The sequence below is a fragment of the Strigops habroptila genome, chromosome 3 (assembly GCF_004027225.2).
Source record: "Strigops habroptila isolate Jane chromosome 3, bStrHab1.2.pri, whole genome shotgun sequence".
NCBI classification, from domain to species: domain Eukaryota; kingdom Metazoa; phylum Chordata; class Aves; order Psittaciformes; family Psittacidae; genus Strigops; species Strigops habroptila.
The window spans coordinates 61,302,606-61,328,336 of record NC_044279.2 but is presented as its reverse complement, the minus strand read 5'-3'; the positions used below and the strand labels follow the sequence as shown (position 1 = coordinate 61,328,336).

Genomic DNA, 25,731 nt, shown 5'->3' with positions numbered 1-25,731 from the left:
TGAATCACAGAGTAGTTGAGGTTGAAAGTACATCTGAGATCATCTAGTCCAGTCCCTCAGCTCAAGCAAGTTGAGCCTGGAGCAGGTTTCTCTAGGCTCAACCTAGAGCTGGTTTCTCAGGAGGATGTCTAGTTGGCTTTTGAGTATCTCCATTGGTTTAGCCTCTGCAACCTCTCTGGGCAACTTCTTTCAGTGTTGAATCATTCTTGAAGTAAAAAATACTTTCTTATATTTAAATGGAATTTCTTGCATTTAAATTGTGCCCCATTGCCTCTTGTCCTGTCACTGGACACCACTGAGCCTGGCTCCATGTTTTTTACACCCTACCTTCAGGTATTTATATACATTGGTAAGATCTCCCCTATGCCTTCTCTTTTTCAGGCTAAGCCATCCCGGCTCTCTCAGCCTTTCCTTTTATGGTGGATGCTTCAATCCCTCAGTTACGTTTGTGGCCCTGGTGACTTGTTTAAGTGCCTTTGGCCACATCATGTAAGACCAAAATGTTTAAAGAGCACAACTATCATTGGCTGACTCCAGTGAGAGCTCCACGTGTTTAACATCGGTGGCTACAGGATTGTGGATACATAACTTTTTTTAACCTTAAAATAGGGAGGATGATCCAGACCCTCTAAGCATTTAAAACACTAGCTGTGTTGATTTGAATAGAAGGTAGGCGCCATAATACATGGGAGAACCCAGATTTAAGGTACTTCAGTGGGTGTTGCCAGGCAGAATTAATCAAATGGAAATGTTTTTCTTCTGATATTTAAAGTTTTTGTACACTTATATAAACCCTAAGCAACTGATTTCTCTCTAGCGCTTACGGAGAAGTTTGCCTCCAGGACTGCTGAGACGTGTGTCCTCAACCTGGACCACAACAACATCAGCCACAGGATTACCTACACTGGAGCCAGCTCCAGTGAGAAGGGATCGCAGTGCCAGCATCAAACCTCATGAACCATCTTCATCTAGGTTTGTGTCTCTCCTTGGGTGAATCTCTTTTGTTCTGTGTGATGATGTCCCTCATTCAAAAATGCTGACTCCAAAATGCATTTGAACTACTTGTTCATGCTTCTCTAAACTGTGTTGCCAGTGAAGTAACATTCCCAGTTTTAGTCAGATTATGCCAAAACTATTACTATTATTAGGAACCAAAATAAAAATAAGAAAAAATCTGTTTATGCTAGCAAAGTGCAAAAGCACCAAATTCAGGAAGAGAATTCAGAGCTGTCATATCAGAAGACTCACATGTTTTTCTGCAATTCAAAATTTGGTGCCAGTAGTGGAGAAAAAGATAGGACCTGAGAAGGCTCAACAGCACCAGTGTTTGCTGTTGGGTATCTTGTGTGACTGCAGTCCCAAAGAGCTTTCTTCTGGATATGTAAACCTTTCCTATAGCAGAGGCTCTCGTGTAGGGCACCTAGGTGCTCAAGGCAGCCTGCAGAGTACACTAAATGTCTGGTGCAAAAAAAATGCATGATTATCCTAAGTTCCCTTTGTGAGGAGTCCCTTATATCTCAGTGAAAGTAAATATAAAGAAGCTGTAACCAAATGGAAATCTTCTTCGGTCACTGGCCTGTGATTCCGAGGGTGCATTTGATTTGTACTGTTGATCCCAGACTCTTTACGTAGTATGTAAGTATCCTAAGATGGGAATCCAAGGGAGAAAGACAGCAATTAAATATTATTGTTGGTCTTTTTCTATGAATGTTATATAACTCTGCATGATGAGCCAACTAAGTAGGCTGTCAATTCTTCCTACGTTTATTATCGCCAATTGTATAATTATAGCTCTGTCAAGCATCCCAGCCTACTGTTTGCAGTTCTTCTTTTACAGTAGGAGAAACAATGTGTATTCCAGAAAGGGGAAAAATCAGTCCTATAAGTCTAGCTTTAAAAATTGTGGCAGAGCAATACTGATTTGCTTTCAAGGAAGAGAATTTTGAACTGAAGGAAAAATAAAAATCTTGATTATCTGCCACTTCCCCTGTACCAAATTCAAGCATGGCACAGGTCACAGAGAAAGAAATATTTCATGGCTTGAAGGGTAGGAGAGGGGAAATTACACTGGAATTACCCTGTGGCAGATTCTGCAGTTACAAAATTCGTATGTTGTTCCTCAGTCTGGGACATTGCTTCTAGAGCTCTGTAGTTGTATATATGCAAAAATCCCCTGTTCTTAATATTAGCAGTGCTGTATTCTTCCAACCCTACCTCACTAAGCTGGTAAGACATGGTCCTCCCATAGTTTCAAATGGTTTGGGAAGGATGATGAAATTTCCTCATTCCTTTCCTTGGTCACTTCTATATGCAGTGATTCTCCCTTAAGAAGTCAGAGATTCAGAGGTTTGGTTTCAGAGGTTTGGTTTGGTTTTCTTTACAGTGGGACAGTGTGTTATGTTCCTCCCGTCAATTAAAAAAGAAAACCACAAAACAAAAAAATTTAAAAAACAGCTAGGTTCTTTCTTTGTCTTCACCACAGATTGGGCTAATGAAGACAACCAGCAAATATTTTTGTAGGTAGTACTTGCTCTTCCAAAACGAAAAGGTGTTTGTAGAGTTAAGACAATGTTACATGCTTTTTGTTTCAGAACACTTCTTTTTCAAGTTCAGCCAGGACTAGGCTGGTTTAAAAGGCTGTCTTCTGCCATGCATGTTATCACATCATTTGTATGTGAGGCTGTGAGGAGAAATGTGGAGCCTGAGAGGCTGCTCACAGAGAGCGTACCTGTCCAGGGAAGTTGTAAGCCGCACTATAAAAGCCAGTCCTACATCCCTGCAAACAGCTGACATAAGGATGAGTGTCATTCAGGAAAACAAAGATAAATACAATTCTCTTGCTTTGCAGAAGTATTTGGCCTCTTCTGGTACACAGTTACAGCCTGAAGGCTGAAAGCACATACCCATCCTGTTGTAGGGGACCAGCATTTTTTCCCCACAAACACAGACATGTGCACCCTATTTTCCTCTTGGGTCAGTGACCAGTGTCTTCAGGGACTGTCAACAAGGTTTTTTCTTGAGATGCAGCATGTGTTTCAGTTGGCTAGACTGTGAAGTGCTTCACCCAGAGAAGAGGCACACCGCTAGCAGCAGCAATTCAGGGCTCTTCTGAGCCTCTTCCACCCTCCTGAGGAGCTTCTTCAGTGCCCGAAGGGTTACTGGGTATCTGCCTTGGTGGTTGCAACAGAGGAGTCAAGGAGGCTGATTTTTCAGCTACTCTGAGAACTTCTGACACTTCTGGCTCTTGTAAGGAGGCGTTAAAAGAAGATATAAGTTTAACTTGTTTCAAGTCAACTTTTAAGCCTCTTTGTACTGTCAGAACAATATGACAAAGACATCTTTGTATAAATAAAATGAATAGGCCTCAGCACTGAAGGAAGTCCAGCTTCTGCATTTGTAAATATTGGAGCGTCTGCATTGTAAATATTTTTGCTGAATACAATACTGAGCACCTCACAAAAAGCAGTTCAGCCAGCAGATAGATGCTGTTTTCCTTGTCAGATTTTGTGCTATCTCAGCTTCACGTACTTCTTGCAGTGGCTCCTAGCTTCTTGAGATCTGTCATTGAGGTTTTTGAAGTGTCGAACAATGCTTGTTTGTGCTCTGGTTTTGCAGTACTGATTCCTGGAACAGCTCAATTCTGATGACAATCACGAAGAGCAGGTCTTTCTCCACCTCCTACACCATGTCTTCTACGAATCACCTGAATGCCAAAAGGCAGAGCCGGCAAGGTGAGTGGGCATCCATGGCTCTGTCAGGCTTACTGCAGCTCCTTCTCCGTAACTAGCACATGCCCTGCTTTTGATCTCTGTCCAATCTGTGACTTTTCTAAAATACACATATTTCCTTTATTAAAAAAAAAAAAAAACCAACCTCAGTGGCTTAAAATAATATAGCTCAGAGTAATCCTATTGTAAATGTTTTGACTTTTATGATTTATAGAGGTTAGTCATGATATGATGCAGCAAGTGTTGTGATTTATGTCCATGTAATTCCCTTTACTACAACAGGGCTGAGAACAGAGTGTTTTCTATAACATTTGTTAGATTAACTGTCTGTTTATTTTGCCTGACTGAGATTCCCTGAAGCACAACCTACATAATACCATTTGGAGCTGTAGGCAGCAACTGACCCATCTTACACAAACATATCCAGGACAAAACCATTATAACTTAGTGATCTATCTCTGATGTATTTTCATTATTGAGAAAGTCCAGGTAGTTCTTACTGATTTTTAGAGGTGAGAAATATGGGGCTTGTTACCCAGGTTTTTGAGCCTTTAAAAAATTACTCCAGTTTTAACTGAGGGAAAGAAATTGAGAAGGCAACTTCTTAACTGATTATGAAATGTGCAATATGACAGCCATGAAGCAGCCTTAATCCACAGTAATGTGGTTCTCTTCCTTGTACAAATGCGGGATAAAGTAATGTTTACCCATTCTTTAACTTGCAGTTCAAAATGATCACAAGGCCTTCCTTTTTTAAATCAACCCATGGAATAGTGTTGGGATAATGTTACTCAGAGATACTGGCCACCCAGACATCAGATGGAAATTGATAGATGCCTGAGGCCTGACATTGGAAAAGTCAGAGAATCCTAATTTAGAGATGGGTTTGAAGATATGACTGCACAATTATTCTGCATATCTAGCACTGTCACATCGCATCTCCTTTTCAAACTGAAGAGTTTATTTAGTCTTGTACAGAAGCTGCTTTGTTATACTGCAGTGAAGATTAGGTAGCAAAATGTTATCTTAAAAGGTAATAGGCACATAGACAAATGAATAAAATTGAACCAGGAAAATAATGGAAATAAAGTACTGAGTATCCAGGAATTTGTTTTCCAAGAAAACAAATCCAACTTAAGACTTGTGATTTTTGGAGATTAACCCATTAATTTGAAGGGGGGGAGTTATAATATTTTGTAATTGGAAAACAAGACTTACAACCCGTGTCAGTAAATTTTACTTTAAGTCTGTTCCGCTTCCAGAAAGTGTTAGTAGTTGTCTCTCTTGCCTGAATACATGAACTCCTGTGTGATGGAGAGCTCTGTTCCATCACAAGCAATTCCTAAGGGCACCAATTGACAGGAGTAAAAATTCTGGATCAGCATTTTATGCAGAAGATTGATACTTTGCTGTTTTAGACTGTTTATTATCATGCATTTTTAATTATGATTTTTTTTTGTGTTCCAACTAAAGAATTGCTTCAATTTGCAACAACAATTGCTTCTAAACTTAATACAAATTAGACTTTTGTATATTAGCACAATTGGCAATATATAATAATTCTTGGTAGAAGCTGATATAGCTAAATCTATAATCTGTTAACTTATAAAATGTGTCTTCATGCATGAAAGCATTTTGAAATACTGCTAGCTATGCTTTGATAAAATTCTGAGATAAACGCGAGTGTTTTCATATGTAATTTCACATCACACTGAAGTTACTCTTTTATTTCTTCAATGCTGCACATGTGTAAAAGTTCTGTAGGACCTAAGCAGATGGATGTACTTAAAAAAATTCTCCCTGTATTGTTAATCTTCTCCTGATTGTTCAATATTCCTTGCTGTAGCAAGACACATTTTCTCTCACTTCTGCCAATAAATGGTTAAATGTTGGGTTATCGAAAATAGGTTTGCATTTCTCCAGTAAATTTATTTATTTTAGATTACCTACCTTGGCAAATTACTCTTAAAAAGAAAAAAAAAAAAAAAAGTCACAAACAAAAAAAACCCAGACAAAAAAAACAACAATACAACCAAAAATATTTCCAGAGATGTGAGCCCAGACTAGCAGCAGAAAGCCAGCTGTGATTAGAAACATTATTATGAAAATTGCTGTTTAAATTCCCAGGACTTGCTTTAAATTGTTGGAAGATGACCATATATATTGTATCCTCTAACAGTCGTGAAGATTACCTGGTAATATATAGCTTAAAGATAGAAAATAATCCAACTCAATCCCCTGTGCAACTAACAGACTGCGAGATGTTTTTAAAGACGTATTTTTGTTGGATAGAAAGCAGATATCTCAAAGGATTAGTAAATGCGAAACAGAGGCTTTGTGTATTTTAAAGCAATTTCCATATGTCATGACCATCTGATAACTTTTTAATTGCTCTGTAGGCTGTAGGTTTCTGGTCTCAAGACTAGCGTAGTATCCTAGTTGCAGTCAATGAATTAAGACAGTAATACATACCACATTTGCTGAAGAAATACCCTAACCAAACTTCGGAGATCTCAAAATTACAGTGTATTAACTGCCAGAGATCATTTTTAATTCTTGATTTGTCAACAGTAAATCATATCTTAACTTCATATCACAGTAAGTTGTTACCAGGAAAAAGCACTGGAACTGTACATGTATATCCTGCAAGGTTAGTATTTCACAAACTTATATCAACATATTGCCTTATTTTAAGGTAATTTTTGTGCCTGGAATGCATTTAGATAGTGGGCACAATTCAAACATAAAACCAGTTAAAGTACATAAGTTCTTTATATCATTTGGCTTTGAAGATGAACATGCTAAATGAACTGGGGCTGAGTTCCTACAAACTTTTGAACACGAGGTAAGTTAATTTACATGCATTTCCTTTTAAAATAGATTATGTTTTCTTATTTGCGCTGGATTGTGAACGGGACCTTTTTGTCTGAGATTAGAAAATGTGAACACATTCAAAAAGAAGGCAGCACTTCATCTCAAACACTGGAGTAGCTGATGCATTTCATCTTGACAGTGATGCTTAGGTAGAATAAGGGACAGAGAGAACTACATCTTGCTCGTATTCACACGTGGATATTGGCAGTTTCTGATACACTATCTTGGGAGTACAATACTGTGTGGTACAGGTAATGGTCACAAGTATCCCATAGCAAGCAACAGATCATGAAAAATAAACTCAAGCTGCACAAGATCAAAGCTGATATCTGTGAGGAATGCAGAAATGGCACCAGAAGTGCAATATTTTATATTCATATAATGTGTGACTACTAATATTTGCTTTTTTGTTTTATTGCTAGTCTTCAAACATGTAGAAATTCAAATTTGCTGGGAACATGCGTAAGCCTTTCTTGTCTCTCCTTTTCAGATGGAGACATTGAAGCACAGAGAAACTGCAGATGGGTCTGGAAACTGCCTATTTGGCAGTTTCTGTCACTAGAGCATGTTGATACCAATAGTCATGCCACTAATACATGCCTTTCATTTCATGCTTGCCAGTTAGTGCATCCTGCTCAACAGGGAGAATATGCTTCATATTTTGAGCCAAACCTTCAGCAGGTAGAAGAGGCTGATATTAATGGAGCATCATCTCTCTGTGACAGCAGTGGGCTTGGCTGGGAGTGGAGGAGGGTTTTCTCTTATTTTTCCATTTGGAAGCTATGCTGGTACCCATGCATCTCAAGAGGAGTATTTCTGCACAGTGAACTCATACAACCATCTGCCACTTCTGCTAATTGACAAGACTCTTCTTTTCTCTTGCCAGGTATCCCGCCAAATATTTCGCCTCTATCTTCCCCATGCCATTCACCAATTCAGGGGACGCCTGCCACAAGTCCTACTGGAAAAACATCTTCTGTGTCATTTCCAGACTACACTGATATTGACACCAAGCGAGGCTTAAAGCCACACAAAGTCTTAACTTCTACTCAGAGTGCCCCTAGCCTGTCAGACCCTATTATCAGTCCCTCTGTCGTCTGCAGCAGGTAAGATAGTAATTTAACATGCATTGGAATCATTTCACGTTGCTCTCACGAACAAGTTCCTTTGGCCCACATACAAGTTTTTGTTGATTTGCTCCAGAATCGTGTATTGATATTTCACTATATTTAAGCAGTTCTTAGTAAATGAGTAATCATGTATTTTGATGCTACAAGGTGCTTTTAAAGTGCAAGATGGTTAGCTACCTTCATAGCTTTTACTCATGTCAGATGCACAGTCGGATTCATAAATTCTTCATCAGTAGCTTACAGATCCCAAAGCTGGATTTCTCACAGCATGCCCTTAACATGAACAGTCACTTTCAGGTCACAGGCAAAATCTTTCACAGCAGGCACCTGATGTTTGATAGAAAAATCTGACTGGTAGGGTTTAAAAGCTGCTGGCCTGCAGCCTTCTGATAAAGGTGCACCAACAGTGCCTAAAGACTACTGAATTTTGAGTGCTCTCTCAGAAGGAGTGGATCCTGTCCTCTCTAGGCAGAGTCAGATTATGTAGCATTGGGATTTATTTATTTATTTATTTTTAGAAATCAGCTGCATCAGAGTTCTTTCTACGGTTATAATTTCATACTTTAGAGTAGCCCACTATTAGATTACACAGACCTGCTCTGCAAAATCAGCATTTAGGAAAGAAAGTTGTTCTGCTTATCCTCTCAAAAGGGATTCAGTTGCTAAATTAGATTACTGCAATATGTGTCCAGTTCAGAATAGTGGGATACACTGGTATTCAGAAGCCTGTTCCAGTGTAGTTTGAGGGTTACCTTACTCATTAGATGTTACTTTTACTCGCAGTAGTGAGTGGTTTGTGATTATTGGCTAGCCAGTGGACAGGACATCATCTGAGGCTGGGTTAAATGTTACCAAGTTTGTCGATCTTCAGAAACAGTTTTTCGCTTCTGGCTTTTGCCACATGACTGCATGTGTCTCAGTATGCTGGGCTATATAGTGAGTGTCAGAAAGTCAAAATTGAGACTGCGAGTTTGTTCGAGGGAGTCCTTCCCGCTAGAATTCAGTCCTGACAGGCTTTTAAGACGTATTTAGGTGACTAAATAGAAACTAAGCACTTTTGAATAAATAGAAACTAAGTGCCTTTAAAAGTTTTCCAAAGACATTGCAGAACTGGGGACTTGCAGTGATTCATTCAAAATGAAAACTATATTACACATAAGAAAAATACCATAAACGTGCTACTATCTTATTAAACTGTGCCTTTATTACTACTTCAACAAAATGTTATTACTTCAACTAGTAACAATTATCTCTGGAAGCATTCTATTAAAGAGAACAATTAACAGTTGTAGAAAAAATGTCAAAAAAAAAAGCAATGTAAAGTTGTTGTAGATAGTAATGAAATATATTTACTTGTATGTGAGACTTTGATTTCAGTGTAATCATTGGTAAAATGCTCTTTAGCTTTTACGTGGCTGCTCTTGTGTGATCTGTGTAGGTTGCATGGCATATTTAGGTTCTTAATTTACTTTTTTTAAATGCTTAAGCTGTGTAGGCATTACAAGTAGTCACACTGCTTAGACTTTGTTCTTGATTATTTGAAACAAACACATTATTTAAAATATTATAGTGTAATGACTACTAAAAGAATTGACATCCACTATTACTAATAGTCACGTTCCTTTAATGTCCGTTGAAAAATCAAATACAGATGTCATATCCACAGATGAAAGCTGAACCTCCAGCACATAAATAATGCACTCCTTAGTAATGTAAGCAGAATTTAAAAAAAAAAGGAAAAATCCAACAACAACACCCCCTCCCCTCCCCCAAATAAACCCACTCACAGAAATTAAATGGCTAAAACAAGCCAAGAGAGTTAAATTAACAGAAACTGGAAATCTTCTGATGTTTGATCTTTCACATTGTAGATTGTTAGTCTTCATGGTATGCAATATGCATTTACTGCCAAAAAAACTGCCTTGCTAGGAAATAATATCAAGTCAGCAAACCTCTGCCACCACCAAACCAATCCCTCCCTCAACAACAACAACAAAGGAGGAGATGAACAGTTGGTGGGTTCAGTGCTTTAAATCAGATCCACCCAGGCAATGGCATCCAGACAGCAGGTTTACTGTACTTGTTTTTCACTTGAGAAGTGAAATGTGGTAGGACAGCAGAGTTTGAAAACTGTATTAAAGGACATATACCAGGCAATGCTGTTGAAATAACTTATCAGTAATAATTTTTAATTCTGTTTAGTGGATGATGCAGGAATCCTGTGGAAAAAATGTTAAACAGTCCTGTGCTTAAGAAGTATATTATAATGCCTGTGCATGAAGGGGATTGAGTTAAAGTTGCATGGGCACGTTTACTTCTGACATAGAGCAGATTTCAAGTGCTTTACTAGGTAGCTCAGTAATTTATTTTTTTTAATATGGTGTTTTATGTGGACCATGCATATTAAATTGGTGTGAGTTTGCATATGTTCTGGAAATAAAGAGGTACACTCATAATTGCGCAAAAGCCTTGTAGCATTACAACCAAAGGTTGTCTTTTACTTTTTGGCTTGTTGGCTTTGACCTTTTAGAAACCACAAGGAACGTGGGAGAGATAAACAAATATTTTTTTTTCATCTTGTTCATAAAACTGAGTGATACAAGATTATCTGCTTGGCTTTGCACTACAGGTATCACTGTATACAGATTCGTATTTTTATTTGAAATTCTTTCAGGAATTCATTGCAGAGCATACCAAGCTCCAGAATATGTTTTGGATGACCCAGTCAAAAGCCACCTGGAAAGCCAAACCAGAGAAAGCAATGTTAAGGTGTCAATTTTTCATGGGCAGATTTCATATAATGCTGCTGAGTGAGGCTTCAGATTTATTAAGTTCTCTCATGTTTTCATGAGATGTCATGATACACATCCTTCAGGTTCTAGACTCAATCATATTGGGACCTTGTAATTTTAAATGTTCCAGCTAGTATTGAGTTCATGTTTAGGGCTTAAAGGGAATCACACACAAGGAATAAAGCATTTTAATGGAAGGGAAGAGCCAGTCATTTGGAAAGGCCACGATACCGTGATGAAGCAAACCCTGTTTTCTAGTTTCATTGCTAAATGTCTAAATGTCAGATCACTCACCTTATGTTCTGTCCAAAAACCGCTTTAGTATGATGTACTTGGTATGTTGTCACTGAAGTAATGGCAAAATACCTTCTTCCTTCTTAAGAGGAACATATTCAAGTTTTAAGCAAGAAAAGGAGAGTAAAGCTGCATGATGACTGTGTTCAAATTGAATTATATAAGATTTCATGGCACTCTGGCAAATTTTCATCATTTTAATTCATGTTTATAGGACAGCTGTAGTACAAAACCAGGGAATTATTTTTTTTTAACTGATGAACTTAGAGAATAAAAAATGCATTTAAAAAAAAAATCACATGGTATAGGTTTACCCTTGGTAACATAGATTTAATGGTAGTGGCCAGTTGATCCAAAGTCTTTATATTTTCAGTTTTTACATTCCTAGCTTCCAATAAACTACAGCTCAATCTTGTAATTTTGTCTGGAGAATGCACCCTGTACCATAGCTTATACCGTATGACATAATCTTGCACTTGTCAGCAGGACATCACTTTACATAAGACTGTCTAACGTGCATGGTTCTTTATATTGTGCATGTTTCTTGATTTATTTCAGCTGTGGCAGACCCTATAACCAAATAGAAGCCAGTGATCGGACACTAGATAGAAATGATGGTACCACACACACCCTGAACAGAACAGGTAATTTTTTGTCCATCAAAAACTTCTCATCCCTTAAAATTCAGCAGTCATTCACTGAAAGGGCAGATATGCCTGTCTGTCGTAAAAGGAGATCATATATAGCTGAGACCATGCAAATTGTCTCCCAGGCTTCTTTCCTTTTTGTATGTACAACATGCAAAATGCTAATGAAGAATAGAGTTAAAATATAAAGGGAATATGGTTTCTCTCATCGAACCTAGTCAGTTGAAATAACGGTCCTTAAAATTTTTCTCACTCTTCAATCCCTGATCCCATTTTTTTACACTCTGCAGGGTATATGCTTTAACGCCTTTGGACAGATTGTCTGTCTTTGGACCCAGCCAAGCAGCACATATGTATTATGAGTCAGAGATCCTGTTGCCATTATTCAGAAGGTCACAGAATGACTTTGATGCAGTCCTTGCTGTTCACATAACAAGCCTTGTGATTTGTTTTGTAGATGATCCTGCGCAAGCCACTTCTGACTATGAGACCAACAACAGTGATAGCAGTGATATCGTACAAAATGACGATGAGACAGATTGCTCCAAGGAGCAGACGCGGAAGGGATCTGTCTGTAGGACGTACACACCTGAGACCATCATTCTGCATCCCTTGATACCACCTGAGGTAGCTTAAGTTCCACTCACACAATAGACGAAGGAGAGGGGAGAAATAAAAACAAACAAAAAACCCAAACCGCCCCCCAAAAAAACTTACAGTTGTCTAAAGATTGTGACATGGTTTTAAGGAACAATTGCAGCAGGCTTCTACCTTGCAGTAGGAGGATTGACTTTCAAGAATGGAAAGGAACCATTGAAATGTGTGACAGCTGCTAAGCACTGGCCATTTGTGAAACACTAACCGTCTATTTCAATGAATAAATATGTCGTAAGGCATTTCTGAAATGTTTCTGAAGTTTCTGTGTTAGCCTGACCTTTAAAGGGAATGGATTGGAAGGAGAAGAGAGAAATTATCTTCTCAGACTACCAGCATGATATATAGTCTTCCTGTTCAGCCTTCTCAGTGGCCTTGCAATTTTAGTTACTATATACAATGATCCTTATTTTAAAATAAATTAACACTTGTTCTGAGGGTGTTGCATGATATTATTGGTGGTGGATGTCGTGAACATAGTAACATTGCAGTATGGTGAACAAGGGCTGATCTTCTCACAACTACTATATATTTAGCTGTAATCTTGATTGAGATGGAGAGGGAAAGCTTTGTTTAGTTAAATTTTCAACAGCCTGTTTCACAACTGAATTAATAACTTTGAGTTGGCTTGAGCTTTTGAAAAAATTTATTGTAATCTGTTGAATTGGAGTAGGACATGCTGCGAGAAGGCATTTTTCTTGAGATATTTTGGCATTTGCTCATCTACAGTTTCTTACTAATAATGAAATTCAATGAAGTATAGAGGAGAAATCTGAAAGGAAGGGCACAACCCACCTTTTATTTGCAGACCTTGAAAAACAGGTAGGTAGAAAAACCTACCTATTTAAGAAGTACAAGTTTTCACTTGGACTGAGCTCCATTAGCCATGTTAGATTGTAACGAATGCAGACATAGAAACTGAGCGCTTTTCCCTCTGTACTGCAGCATATTTTCCAATGAAGAAAACAGAAATGGAAATGAATGACTGATTCCCATGAATGAACGAATGAATGTGTCTCATGGATAAGTTCAGAGACTGATGTTTCATACGCAGAAATTCCTATTCATTCAAGTGAAACAAATTATAAAGAGTGACTAGCTGCAGGGCTGGTAGAAATGGGGACATCTCCACTGAGCTGAGCAAAGTACCATCAACTTAGAGAAGATGCTAATGTGACCTTAGTTTTTAAGAGCGTAAGTTTTTGCATGAAATGCTTCACAGAACTAAAATTCCTCTTTATTCTGATTTCTGGAATAGGACAAGCCTGTGCTTGCTCCAGAGCCTCTGGTAATGAACAACTTGGATCCCCTGATGGAGCAGCTAAATAGTTGGAACTTCCCAATCTTTGATTTGGTGGAAAAAATCGGAAAGAAATGTGGTCGGATTCTCAGTCAGGTGAGAAGGATATCTTATCTGCAGAGACTGGCTAGATTATTGACAGATTTAGACAAAGTAGTGTTAAACCCATTCTCCTTACAAGCTGGTCATCCCATAAATTGTGATCCCTGCCACCTAATTCAAAGCTGACAATATGAACTCCGTCTCATTACACTCCTTAGTTTTAAATTTGTATATTTTTAAATTTAAAAATATGATGGAAAAAAAACCATGTATTTTTCCTGGTTCTCTCTGCCAATGAGTTTACATAAACCTTTCCGAATATTCTCTTTTATCTGCAGGAGGTGCTGCCACCCTCTGTTGAATTTTTTGTGAAAGAATTTCTCATGGGTTTCAGCATGGGAGGGCTAAACTGTAAATACATTCAGTTTATGGAGGAAATACAGAAGTTTGGTACCTTTTTTATACTGGAGATTTCAGTCAGGCTGTGCAAGAAAGAAAGGTTTTTAAGAAGTGGGGATGAAAATAGTCCTTGCTATATTTCCTCACCTTTAAAGAGTCAACACTTTAATAGTAAATTCATGTCATTATTGCATAGGGAAGACTAATTTACTGTTAATCAGGTTGTGAGAGCTTTCTAGTCTTTCTTTCAACTGTTTATTCATTCCCTTCTGTAAGTTGAATGCAGGTGCTAACCAAGCCCATGTCTGCCCAGCACGTCACTTTCATAACCACTTTCTTGGCTGAACTTTCTACTCTGTTATGCCCCTTTTCCTGGCACACTTACAAATCAGCCTCTTTTTCTTAGAGAAATATTGAGATTTATCAAACAGGAAAGGCAAGTAATTATTGTTATTCAGGGATGGAAGGGGGAAAAAACAAAAACAAAAACAAAGCAACAACAGAATCTGACTGATCTAGTATCACTTTCCAAGGCATTATGTAGCGATTAGTACTGGAAATAAGAGATTATGTTAATGGGTATAATGTGGGACAATTAACACCCCACACAAACACACGTTTGTCACACAGATCTCAGCGCAACAAGTTCCAGAGAATGCTATGTCAAATCTTGGTCCCTTGATGGTTATCTATTATTCAGCTAGATTCAACTATCCAGTGGTCAACCAGGAAAACCAAAGCATGAATTCAAATTTATCCTGTGGTCTGCCTCTTATTGTTCTGTAGCTTGGCAAGTAACATCTGTGCCTAACCAGCCTGCCAGCTCTCTAGGTTGATTTTAGAGAAATATGCAAACTATGGCTGAATGTGGGTATTGATATAAATTCAGTGATAATTATTGAGACACTTGCATTCGATAGTGAGCATTAGATAGTGATTAAAATGCTTTTCTAGTGCATATTTGTCATATTGTTTTCTAACAGCATAGAATGAAAAATTAAACATAAGGAAGAAGAGAACTCTTTATTTAATGGCATATCCAACAGTTTGGCTGAGCAAAAACTTGTTCTGGTTTTACATGGATACCTCTATACATTTTAAGCGCTTTGCCAAGTTGCATAGAGTTCTGTACCTCTCAGGACAATTCCCCTGTGCCTCCCTCAATTTTCACTAAAGCTCCACACTCTGATTCCCAACATCTGCTTTTTGCACAGCTTCTGAGCATGTTTACCCATTTTGCAGTGCTACAAAATGAAGCCTGTGAGATAAAATAGGGAAGTTTTAATAAATAGTATTTGTGATCAAAATTCAACATTTTCTGTAACAGCTGCTTGTAATAACTCCCACTCCCTAAGAGCAGAATGTGGCAAGTTCAGCTTTGTTCATGAAACAAAGATAGATCCTTTAGTTCTTTCCCCACCTACTCAGATGCTCTGAACAGAATTATTTTCAGAAATAAGAGAACTAAAATAATAAGTCTTCTTTTTTTTTTTTCCCCCAGCCGAAGGTATTGTCTTTTTCTTGTATAATTTTTAAATCCTGGGATATTATAAAAAAAGGAAAACAAATGCTCTAATGATTTATTCTCCGTATTTTGCCATTAAATGGACTCATCCATTAAAAATAAGTAAATTAACAAGCTGAATTAAGTATGTTTGCCTTGCTAGCTTAAATTTATGAGATGGAACAAAGCAGAGCTGGCACGTGCCTCTAGGGAAGCATTCGGTTTAGAAAGCAAATGCTGGCTTAGCTTCCTTAAAGCTGCTTGAGATGTCTGTTTCTTCTTTCTGGAATGTTAAATTGATTTAGACATATAAAAAGATCCCAAACCAGTCAGCGGCCATAGAAGCATCTGTGCAAAGCACAGTGGCAAGCACTCTAAATGTGGCACTAACAAATATGCATGATGGGGATTAGAGAGCAATTTACATACCAGTCTCATTTCAGAAAGGAACAGCAGAGCTTTCAACTGAGTTGATGCTTCGCAGCAGGTCATAAAGTTAGATAATGTCGTCAATTGCACTTAACACTCTCCTTAAAGCTCCTATAAAACTAAAACCTGTGGAAGAGAAACTCATTTGCCTTGGAAAGCAAATAAAATGAAAAAGAATAGGCTGAAGTCAGAGTGTCTGTCTAGCATTTATTACTGGACTCATAGAAACAAGAAATGCTGGTGGTGCTCCTGTGCTCTTGGTACATCCTGCCGTTGAGGCAGGATGGCATCATTCCTGTGTGTGTTGTGAGTTGTCCCTGGTAGTGCCAAGAAGAGTGTTTGGTCATCTCATAATCATGCACGGCTTGTGCAGAGAGAAACTGCAGCCATTAAATGAAGGAGCAAAGGAAATAAATCCTTGGAGAATGGGATGTTCCCGGGATCATCACAGCAGCCTTCATGAGGAGTTGTGCTTGTCAGAGTCAGAGATTGCAACTTAGAAGAAGCATATGTTTGAAGAAAGCAAATACAAGAGAACAGAAAAGAAGTGCGAAAGGGTTGCCTGTGAACAACGAGTAGGGAATCGCTAACCTAAACTTTGCGCATGTCCTCCAACGAAAGCCATTTCTGTGTGCCTGTAACACCCAGGAGAGGAGCTACATGTGAATAATGATCCCCATTTCCAAAACAGTTTCCATTAGGAATCATTCAGGAGAAATGCTTGTCCTTCTTCAGGCATCACCACCAAAAGTATCTGAGTTATAAATGACTCATTTGAGCGTTAGCAATCATTGCAGAGAAAAGCTGAATATGGAGGCTGGAGGAAAGAGGCAAGTGTGGAGCACCTACTGCCAAGCTCATGACAGCCCTTGCTGATTCCCTGGGCTTCTCCCTGTCAGCAGGGACCACACTGTGTCTGCAAGGGTGCCGTACTCAGCCCATGGGATTCTAACTCCCAGGGAGCTCTATGAAGCAGTACGTGGTTTGGGAAGGAAGGATTTTAAAAGACAGGAGCATTTAAAAACAGTTAATGCAGAGCAATGAATAAACAAAACTGCACAGTTTGGTTTTTTTGGGGGTTTTTTTTTTGGGGGGGGGTGTTGGTTTTTTTGTTTTTTGTTTGGTTGGTTGGTTTGTTTTGTTTTGTTTTTTGGTTTGTTTTGTTTTGTTTTTTGTTTTTTTTTTTTTTGTTTTCATGAAAGAATTTAGTTAGTTGACTTTCTGGAAGACATCAGTGCCCTTTTTCCCTCTTTCTGACCTGCCCTTATCCCTTACTCCTTCCCATTTGCTAAGAAAGAGAGAAAGAAAGAAAACATTACAAAAATGTCAAAATGACCTGTTTGGCTGTTTATTCTTTTGAATGATTACAGAGTATAATGTCATTTTACTCCAGGTCAGGGGGGAGAACTATCATTCGTATCCATCACAGTCAGCTTCGCTTGTTTTCAACTGCTGTGGAATTTCCCACCCCCCAAAATACAAGGGAAGGAAAAACATGCTTTTATAGCATTCTTTATGTAAGATACCTGTCTGGTATTGGTAGTGTAGACCAGTAAGGTTTGGTTCTGCAGAATAGTATTTCTTTATGCTTCCTCTTTTCACAGAGATACTTTGCTGGAAATAGGAAGCTTACCATTCAGTGATCTAAGACTAGAGTGTAAAATAACGTGATTCCAGATGGTAAGCAAAATTCTGTGCAGTTTCTGATCCAAATTATGCATAAGGTCAGCCTCTTCACTCTGCCTCAGTACAGGAGGATCCCAGGGGATTTTCAGAGAGTAAAGTTTTGCCTTCTACAGGCCTTACTTTTTTTTAACCCTACTTCGTGTCTTCCAGAGCACTGTAACGCAGTAGTTCCTTAGCTCCTTTGCTATAAAGAGCTTTTCACTTTATAGGCAACAGCCATGGCCACAAAGAGAAATTGCCACCAGTGATCTTTGACTGCATTGCTAGTGGCACTTATACAATTATGCTAGGAACAGAAGTAAGACCTGTGGCCATCACCAGAACCCCAGCTGTCAAACGTGTCATCAAGCATCCTGGATAGTGTGAGACATGACACTCTACCTGCCTCTGGATCATCACTACCTGTTGCAGTGCTTTGCCAGAGTTTGTCACATGCAGATTCTCCTGGTAGGCAATGACCAGGCAGAGGAACATCATTAATGCTGCAAATTCATATCTCTTTTATTATTATTACTGTAAAAATCCACGGTGGCAGGACATTTGAAGTTTATGTCATTAAACTTTAGGTGCAGCTTACAGGTCCCGATTTATATATACAATATTCAGAAAGAAATGTATATACACAACATACAGAAAGAAGCCAAGGCCAGGTTGGATGGGTCTTTGAGCAACCTGGTCTAGTGGAAGGTGTCCCTGCCCATGGCAGGGGGGTTGGAAACAGATGAGCTTTAAAGTCCCATCCAACCCAAACCATTCTGTGATTCTATGAAAGAAGTGGGTGTCAATAGCTGTTTGATTTACATTCAGGTGTAAAACACAAAATATAATTTGTAAAAATTTCTTATTGCTATAGCATTCACCATTCCAAATGTGCTTCAGTTTGCTTAGCTCTAGACAGATCATTAACAGACAGATGGCATCAAAAGGACAGAATTTAGCTAACAGCAGTAAATAAATAAAGAAGCTGAAAGGCTTTAGGCTCCAATTAGTGAACAAAGTGAAAAGGTCAGGCAGTAAATTTACTATTGTCCCATTGTTCTGTATGTCACATTTGAACTTGTCTTCAAAAGTGTCCATTTTGCAGCAGTTTCTGTCTATATTTCTGAGCACTTGTCCCTCCTGAACAACCCCCCACTCATCCATCACATTCTCCCTTCCAGTATAACTTCTCTTGGATGTCTACAGTCATCTTTCCATGAAGGAACACTTGGAGCAGCTCTGCTTCCTAAGTTGCTTGCTGCCTTTGAAATCCTTTTGGAGAAGTCACTTTTTCATTTCACTTCCAAAATAGGGGAGAGAGAAAGGAGATAATGCATAGGATTTGAATGGTTCTCTCCATTTGTCATTCCTTCACTTGTTCCTGCTTTTTCTGGGAATTGATTTGATTCATGGATTCTCCTTGGAATTTTTCCAAAAACATCAAAGACCTCTGGACATCTTCCTTTATGTGTATGTGTTTGTGAGGTGTTTGCAAAATTTGGGGGATCCATATGCCTGAAAGGATGGTAAGAACATCTGCAATGGTGTAGCAAAGGAATGAGGACTTTTTGATGCTAATAGCTTTTCTGTTTGGCTGTGTAGCCACATCCCTATGGAAATGCAAATAGCTGCAGCTATACATGGGTCAGAAAGCAGGTTTTCATGGGGTAATTCAATAGAATGATTTTTATTAGAGATTTTCTGGCCTACATAGCAGCATGGTTGTTCTGGTTTTTCAGGTATCATACAGACTATTTGAAGACATGGGGCTGTTTGAAACCTTTAAAATACCAGTGAGGGAATTTATGAACTACTTTCATGCCTTGGAATGTGGATACCGAGAGATACCTTGTAAGTAAAAATCCCAGCAGATAACGATGCTTCCTTAAAGTTTGAGGTATTTTCCACACTCTTTGTTATTGAAGCCTTTCTTCTCTCACTACAACAGCTACTTTTTTCTTCTGGTACATCACACCAAATGGATGGCTCTCTACTGGGAGGGTGGTGCTGAACCACAGCCTCTCGTCTTTTTCTCATTGCATTTAATGTTTCATGTTGTTTCATAGCAATTCATGGCAAATTCTGTGCAAGCCTAAAACTGTATAAAGCTACTATAAGTACAAAGAACTGTTTGCTGATGATGGAAGTATACCCTAGCACCCCAGTTGGAGTTTACTGAAACATTCCCCCCGCCATAAGTACTTTGGATTTTTACACAGTTGCTGTGCTATGCAACCAAAGGAGATGAGCCTTGTAAAGCAGAAAAAATATGCCAAGTAGATGAGTGCAACTACAGCTCAACTGATATTTTTCAGTGTGAATCATTCATTCACTGAAAAACCTGCTTTCAGTCATCCCCAAAGTATTTACTAATTCAAATCAAATTTACCAAACCACTTCAGCTGCAAAAGTCTCTTTCTTTTTTCCATGAGGAGGGAGGGAGTTACTATCCCCTTTAGCTGGTAGATAACCTCAGTGCTGAAGAATATAGGACACCCTGTTTCCTCCCACCTCCCAGGAAAATGTCTGAAACATTGGTTTAATAAATCATATAGTCTCTCTCTCAAAATATTAAATATCAATTGGAACATCTACGGTGGAAGGGATTGAAGGAAAGCTACCTGAAAGTTCTTCCCAGTCAAGTGAGAAATGAGAGACCAAATTTCAAATCTTTCCTTGTGTTTGAACCAAATTGGGGATTTGAAGCAGCAGATTATAGCCTGAAGGGGTTATAGGTGGATGTCCCACGGTTGGCCTGTTCTACTGGAGACATTCCTCTTTATTTAAAACATTTAAATATTCATAGAGTCTCAGGATTTTTTTAGCCCTTCATTACGTTGGTTTTTCTTAAGCGTGTTTTGGTTTAGTAAAGCAGAATATTTTGTCTCATAAAAAAAAAAAATTGCCTTCCAGTTTTTCATTTCTGTGAAGGGGTAAAAACCAAAACAACTTGTTTGGACTTAACCACTTCTTTCCTCTGGTTGCTGAGCTGAAAAATGGGCTATTCACTCAAAATTTATGGTGACTATCCCAGTTGGATTAAATCAGTACAAGTTTCACAAGAGGCTAATCCAGCCTTTACTCCTGAGAAAAGCATTAGACCTCTGTGCAGGGTCGTCCCCTAGGTTTTGCATGAAGGAGATTAGTGTCTCAGGAGAGATGTTCTTCGTACTTCGAGGAAAGCAAGGGAGAGGGGAGTCCTTCCTTATTTTGCTTTCTTTTTTCCAAAAATAATGGAAAGGCGGCCTTAGGATGAAGTTCAGTGTCAGCGCTGAGAAACCTTCCATCTGCTGCACACTGCCTATCTTTAGGATGCAGCAGGTATAAAACCAGGTTGCTTAAGCTTCTTGCTGCCAATCCCTTCTACTCCCCCAGAATACAGGGGTTTTTTTTGACCATTAATGAATCTGGTAACATTACGTATTATTTATTAGAGAGGACTTCTGGACTTGTGTGTTGATAATTCTTCCACATATCATCTCCAGCATTATACTGATTCTTGACCATTCTTTTAATATAACCTAGTTCTTCACCTGCTTCTATCAAGCCTGTTCTAGCAGTTGGTTTACCAGTAAGACACATGACTGGCATTACCAAGGTGTCTCCAACTAAGATGACTAATTGTCTGGAGATGTAGCCAGTTATTGTGAGTTTTACAGATGGGAGTGACACAGCAGTGGAATCCCACATTTTTGTGTTTTGTCCTCTGAAATACGTCTTTCCAGAACTGCAGCAGCAGTAATGTGGCCATAGGTTATCATTCTGATTAGCAGATTTCTCTGTGTTTACCTAGTCACTGTAGAACATACCTGGGCTTTGCCCAAAATTAGCCTGAATCACAAGCTGAGCTGCTTGTCCTTTGGTGGTTTAACCCCAAGTGCAAGCTTTGGCCCTGGTGCAGCAAAGCATTAGCCCTCTTTCAGCATCATGGTTGCTTTTTGCTAGTGTACGTTTAGATCATGCTTTGTGCTGAACTAGCATGTGATTCTTTTCCAGCCGGTTGTGTTGGTTGTGGAATAGTTTATCTGGCCTTGCAGGATTTGGTGTTATGAGCCCTGGGGTGACTTTTATCTCTCATTTCTGCAAAGAGAGCTTGTCAGATTACAAGATCCAGGGCTGTAACTCTTATCTCTGGCCAGAAAACCACGGAAAGAATCTGATTTAACTGTGCAGTGTACACCTAACCTGAATTTGACTTTTTTGCAATGCAGCTGCTAGCACAGCACTTAAATTTACTCAAGTAGAGTCAGGTAAGTGTTACCTGCTTTATATTTAGAAGCTAGGTGAAATCATGACTACTGAAGTGGGTGAGATTTTCCCACTGATTTCATTTGAATCAGAGATTAACAGTGCATATTTACCTGATGACATTTAAGAAGCTAAAGGCGACCACTTGAGTAAACGATTGGAGCTGGTAGCTTAGGCAGATCCCACTGCTTGTCTGCTGTTTTCTCTTTCTTGACTGGTGTGAGACATACCATTGAATGTGCTTCAACTTTAGTGAAAGAAAAACTGAGCATTTACAGAATACAGCTGGTTTTCATGCTTCTGATAATGTTTGATTTGTCTCTACTCGATTGACTGCCATGCAGTACCCACTAGATGGTGCTGATTTCCCTCTGTCAGAAATCAGAGTTTAATAGCAAGGTCATTTGCTTTGTATCACAGATCACAACCGAATCCATGCAACTGATGTTCTACATGCCGTTTGGTACCTTACTACTCAGCCCATCCCAGGACTCCCAACTGTGATTAATGATCATGGGTCAGCAAGCGATTCAGGTAGATTTAAATGTGCAAGTGTATATGTTGTATTTTTAAAGCTTTTTTTCCTGAGATTTGATGTAAGAAAGCCAGCAGTTGAGGATTGCATACAGTATTTGTTATTAGATATATTTTTAAGTTCAATAGTAACTTGGATGTTGAAGGTGTTAAGGTATGTTTATGTAACTTTGAAGAGAATGGAATTGGTCCTCCAAAACCTATTATTTTACATTTAACAAGTGTGAATGCAAGCCTTTTTGGCATGCATTGTAGTTAATTTGTAATGAGTGTTACAGTTTGTTGCAGTTTGATTTTTACAATAGCTTTTTTCCTAGGAAAACTGTATTGGTAGTGCTTTTCAGTGCTGCTCCAGAAGGAGTGTAGACTTAAATCCTCAAACCCTGCATTGTTTTACTATTAGAAAATCTCTGAGGCATGCAGCATTACTGCTACTTGGCTGTCGTGAAGTGTTCCTTTGCCTTTCTCACTGTCTCCAAAGAAAGAGACTTGTTACCATTTTGCAACCAGTTTGCAAGACCGCTCATCTGCTGTTTTATGTTTGTTCCTTACAAGAAGCTGTTCTTGTTACATTTTTATATTAACTTATCCAGGTTCAGCTGTAGCAGCTAGAGTACCTGGCTATATTTTGGCGGAATTCTGAAAGAAACCTCTTCCATTTCTGCTTTTTTTTTTTTTTTTTGTGGTGTTTCTGTGGCACATATCATTTGTTAAACTCTTCAGGATATTTTGGTGGGGTGGGAAACATTTTTATTCCTGGAAAGCTTTATTAGCAAGGCTAATAAATGGAGGCTTTTTAAGTGAGATGAAATAGGTGGAATGAAAGGGGGTGAGTTTTGCAGCTTTTTGGTGTTTGTTATTTGAAAGACTTTGTTCAGATGCATGTAAGATCCATTCAAGCAGATTAAATTAGCAAAACATCTCACTATCTGCCTCTGACAGGCACGTTCAAGCTGCTTCAGAGGATTATCAGCAAAGATCCAAAGTCTAGACCTGTGGATTAGAAAATGTGAACTGTAATTGAATTAATAAATGCAAGTCCATTGTTTTAAGTAAGGACTGTTAGTGTCTCATAGACTAATCTATATGTTGAAGCAATTAGACGAAGGAGTGAGATGATCGAGTTACCCACAAAGCTCCAGCATGGCCATGAATCCATGGCTTATGACTACTGACTTACATAGTTTGAGACCACGCTCTGATGCATTGCTGGAAGATCCCCAGATGGAATCAGAGTTTGTTTCTTTCCAGTTGTATGCCTTATTGCACTGGATCATGTGCACAGTATCAGAAAACACTGAGGTCAGGATGTGTTTATTCTTCTATTATGTATTGTAAATTTGTTCCTTCTCTTTCTGCGTTGTTGCTTCTATCCGTTTCAATAAATCACTGAAAAAATGATAAGAATTATTTTGTTTTCCCAATTTTTTTTTATTTCTGCTCAGATTCCGACAGTGGAATCACTCATGGCCATATGGGTTATGTGTTTTCGAAGACATACACACCTACAGATGACAGCTATGGTTGCCTAGCTGGCAACATCCCTGCTCTTGAATTGATGGCCCTTTATGTAGCTGCAGCCATGCATGATTACGATCACCCAGGACGGACCAATGCCTTTTTGGTAGCAACAAGTGCTCCTCAGGTAAATAAATCTCAAGCAGTGTTGCTGTTAAGTTTGGAAGGTCTTCGGTAGTAGCTTCTCCTTGTCAGTGGCACCTCGTGGCTTACATTAAGCACAAGTCTACCAAATATTTTGAAACAGCTTATCAAAGTGACCAGAAAAATCACTTCACATAGGGATTGCCAGTAAGAGTCTTCTTACCCACCCTCACCACCCTAAGTTAGTAGAGCTGTTAAGAAAGGTGCTGATAAAATGTCTTAGTGAAGAAGCAGCTAGCGCTTTGCTGACTGATAGAGAATCTGTATCTGTGAAATAAAGGAAGAGTTATTCTACCCAATACGGCACAGAAAGATTAAAATACAATAAAAAAAAACCCCATGTGTAGTTAACAGTGCTCCATGCAAGTTAGTTTGTGCATGACTGAAACATATTTTCTGTTGTTCTTATAGAATATGAGCATCTGCAGTCTTTTATGAATGTATTTTTACACTACGCATCTATCAGGGCAGGAGTATGTGTGGAAATTAATCTGTTTTGTAAATGAAGAGTTGAGACTTGCCTAAGGTTACACAGAAGTTGCTGCCAGTGCTGGGAGTTGAATTCAGCAATTCTGAGTCACTGTTTATTGGCTTAAATGAGAGATCATCTTTCTTAACTTTATATACTTTATGAAGCCTGCCTGACTTCAGCGTACTGTGCTGAAAAAGCAAGAATACCATATTGCCATTACTGTGAGAGTTATGCATCTTATTTTGGTAAAGATTTAACCAATTATGGATGTTAGCATTTTGTCAGGCTGACTATGTGTTGCCAGGTTGCAAACTGGAATTGAACTTGCTTCTGTGTTTGGATTCAGTATAGTATGGACACAATTGCAAGGTACAAACACCAAAGAATAATCCCTGTTAAGTGAGGTTAAAATCGGGGAAGCACACACCTATATTATATTAGTCATTAATTTGTGGCCTGAAACAGAATAATCTCTTGACATATGATGCAGTTCAGTCAGGAACTGAAAACCCTTGAACATGAAAGACACAGATTTTTCAAATCAATCTTCCAATAAATCTTCACCATCACAACAGTTCAGGTGCCTGCTATTAGTCCTGCCAAAATCACATCTTCAAACCTTTAGAAGGTCTTTAAAAAATAACCAAACAAACAAATAACCAACCTGAACCCCCCTCAGAAATAATAATGACATCCCCATGTCATTATTATTTCTGCATTGCAGTGTTTCTTTTGCTAAGAGGTTTCTCAGTTTTCAGCTGCCCCTATTGCTTTCACAGGCAGTGCTGTACAACGACCGCTCTGTCCTGGAGAACCACCACGCTGCTGCTGCCTGGAACCTTTTCATGTCAAGGCCAGAGTATAACTTCCTGGTCAATCTCGACCATGTGGAGTTCAAGCATTTCCGCTTCCTCGTCATTGAGGCCATTTTGGCTACTGACCTGAAGAAACACTTTGATTTTGTTGCCAAATTCAATGCCAAGGTAAGAAGATTGGTTCAGGTTTCTGGTGGATGGTCAGAACAGATTGCGGGTCTTGGTAGCACCATAGTGAAAAGGCTAAAAAGACTCTTGGGTAGCTCTTTCTTCTAAATGTCCTTCCGGCTGCTATAAAACACTCTGTTGAGTACGGCTGTTATTTTTTACTTAATTTAGTAGTACAGATTCTTTTCTTATATATGTTCTATTTTGTTGAAAAAGCAGTTTAAGGCTATTACAGACTATTTGAATATAAATCCCACTTACATCCTACTTTTCAACCTTGTTTTCTTGTTCAGTGGCACTTCAGACCTATTAGCAAAGCAATTGGGAAAAAAATCGAAGGTGTTACCAAGTTTCCATAATGGCTAAATACTTAA

At 38.7% G+C, this 25,731-nt stretch overlaps 1 protein-coding gene across 2 annotated transcripts in view; it reads left to right on the top strand.

Annotated features, from left to right (window-relative positions):
- Positions 1 to 25,731, top strand: part of PDE3A (phosphodiesterase 3A) — a 254,048-nt gene that overhangs the window by 208,076 nt on the left and 20,241 nt on the right. For both annotated transcript variants that reach the window (XM_032919803.1, XM_030479205.1), the window contains 10 exons: positions 818 to 972; positions 3,616 to 3,731; positions 7,489 to 7,708; positions 11,377 to 11,462; positions 11,923 to 12,092; positions 13,378 to 13,515; positions 19,198 to 19,309; positions 22,127 to 22,240; positions 23,686 to 23,885; positions 25,154 to 25,357. In XM_032919803.1, coding sequence (XP_032775694.1) covers positions 818 to 972; positions 3,616 to 3,731; positions 7,489 to 7,708; positions 11,377 to 11,462; positions 11,923 to 12,092; positions 13,378 to 13,515; positions 19,198 to 19,309; positions 22,127 to 22,240; positions 23,686 to 23,885; positions 25,154 to 25,357 — 1,515 coding nt within the window. The remainder of the gene's footprint in view (positions 1 to 817; positions 973 to 3,615; positions 3,732 to 7,488; positions 7,709 to 11,376; positions 11,463 to 11,922; positions 12,093 to 13,377; positions 13,516 to 19,197; positions 19,310 to 22,126; positions 22,241 to 23,685; positions 23,886 to 25,153; positions 25,358 to 25,731) is intronic.